Source organism: Exserohilum turcica (assembly GCF_000359705.1).
Source record: "Exserohilum turcica Et28A unplaced genomic scaffold SETTUscaffold_152, whole genome shotgun sequence".
Lineage (NCBI taxonomy): Eukaryota > Fungi > Ascomycota > Dothideomycetes > Pleosporales > Pleosporaceae > Exserohilum > Exserohilum turcicum.
In genome coordinates this window covers 1-2,086 of record NW_007359973.1, presented here as the reverse complement: position 1 = coordinate 2,086, position 2,086 = coordinate 1, and the positions used below count along the sequence as shown (strand labels likewise).

At 60.0% G+C, this 2,086-nt stretch overlaps 1 protein-coding gene across 1 annotated transcript; it reads right to left on the bottom strand.

The window, feature by feature from the left end:
- Nucleotides 1–334: 334 nt before the first annotated feature.
- On the bottom strand, nt 335–1,509 carry SETTUDRAFT_161973 (uncharacterized protein; the record flags this gene model as incomplete). The annotated part of the gene is made up of 2 exons (XM_008025844.1): nt 335–1,290; nt 1,389–1,509. 2 exons carry the CDS (start codon nt 1,507–1,509, stop codon nt 335–337), a joined length of 1,077 nt encoding a protein of 358 aa, XP_008024035.1.
- Nucleotides 1,510–2,086: the final 577 nt, after the last annotated feature.

Sequence of the window (2,086 nt, the reverse complement as noted above, 5' to 3'; positions counted from 1 at the left end):
CCCTCTCGCCTTGGCCCAAACTATACGCCGCTGCTTCTGCTGCGCCCTAGCCGTCTGATGTCCCCTCAGCCCTCGCTACCTACGACGCCCACACCCTCCCAAAAGTGGAGTCCTGTGGCTGGTATCCAGAAACAAGTCGGCCAAGTGTCTCTTGTTTCAAGCGTTCCAGCTATCCATCCAAGCCGCTGCCATTGATTCTAACCCTGCCAAGCCGCTGCATCAACACGCCTGTCCTCTCGGCCTCTCTTGACCCGACTGCAGCGCCAGTTGCTGACACCGGCTTTGTTTGTTTGTTTTTTTTTCTCTTCCATCTTCACACAAACACCACCAGCCCTCATCCTGCTGCAATCCGATGCCGCTCCCCAGGCGCCAGCGCAATCACCTGCGTGCTGCTCACCCTCTTCCTCACAACCCCCTCGTCTAGCATCTGCTTGACCTCATCTGCCGCGTGCTGTGCAATCTGCGTCAACTTGACTGCCCATCCCCGATTGTCCTTGTCTGCGTCATGGGCAGAGATCCATGCTCGCGCGTACAGGCTCTTGGCAATTTCGCTGCCGCCCGGCGACCCGGCGGATATGTTGCCGCCGAGCCACCAGGGATTTGCAACGCTGTCAAACGAGTGCAGGAGTGCAGTTAGAGGTAGGGCTGATTCCGACACCAGGTACGAGCTTGCATATGGCCGTATCACGTCGTACGACACGCCGTGGGGCGAGTAAATGACCGACAGCGTCTTCTCGCGATTGTTGAACGGCGACGGCACCAGCGTGCGCGGCGACGATGCAACCGTCAACGGAGTTCCTGGCGACGGAGGCGGGCTCATGGGAAGGTCGATGTAGTGCGTTGGGCTGAGCGATGAGAGCACCGTGCAGGGAGGCCTGTAGGTTATACCAATAGCATGGTGCACCTTGGACAGGTCCCGTTTCGCTGGCATCCAGGTCACCGTGACTTGGCCGCATGTCCCTCGCGGCGAGGGCGGCGGCAGCACAATGCGATATAGCGACTCGTCGTCTCCCTGCACGAACCGCGGGAGAGCGTGTATCGACTCTGCGCGAAAGTGTTTCCACGCGCGTATCTTCCTGGCCGCAGCGGGCATGGCCAGAATCGTCGACTCGGTGTCTGCGGGCAGCTGCCGCAGCGTCGCTTCATGGCAATGGTCGGGCTTGTCTTGCGATACAAGCACGAGGTCGGGCTCGCGGTCAAGCTCGCGCAGACTGGCGATGCACGGCTTCGACTTTTGCTCAGAGTGGGAGAAGACCGAGTTGAGGATGATCGAGGGTCCGCTAAGCCAGGCTGCCCGTGACCGGAAGTGTTAGCAACCCTCTGTCGATGCATCACATGCTGCCACGACCCAGTCTGGCCGACTTGCGAAGCTCACATGGTTAACGTACGGTCAACTAGAATCGTAAAAGAGCCGGGAAAGAGCCCCGGCGACGTCAGTGGGGCTGCCGGTGGGTCGAATGTGAGTAGGAAGCATGTGTCGCCGTTCAAAGACTGGACTGAAAGCGACATGGTGGGACAAGGCCAGTTCGGGGCGGTGAAGGCAGAGCGTCCCACGGTTCCGCTGCGGTAGAAGACATGAGGGCGGCGCCCAGCACAGGCAGCGAGCAGCGTGGCAGGTGCACGCGACCATGGTAGCTGCAGGCGAGGCGCGCCATTCGACTGGAAACGCAGCAGGTGCACACGAGGCGTGCCTGCCCGATTGAGAAGCGAAGTAATAATAGCAGTAGTAGTGCCAGTGTAGTAAGACGCAGCAGAGAACCACTGCCATTGCCGCCCGCTCTCCAAAGCCTCACCCCCTCCGGCTGTCCATGTGAAAGCAAGACCACGACTACACCTATTCACCTTTTTTCTCCGATGGTCGTGTTTTTTTTTCTCCCGTTTTTTTCCTTCTCCCTGCCCGATCAGCCAGCCCGCGCCGGAATTCGCCTTGGGGCATGCGACCAGCTGCACCCAGCCTTGCCGGCCGATACTGCAGCTAGCTCGGCGTCGCAGCAGCAAATTCTTCGCCAGCCAGTGGCGCGATAGCCGACGTGGTGCTGGAAGACGAATATGCAGCGCCTGGCATTGGCCGGGCTCACGGCTTGGA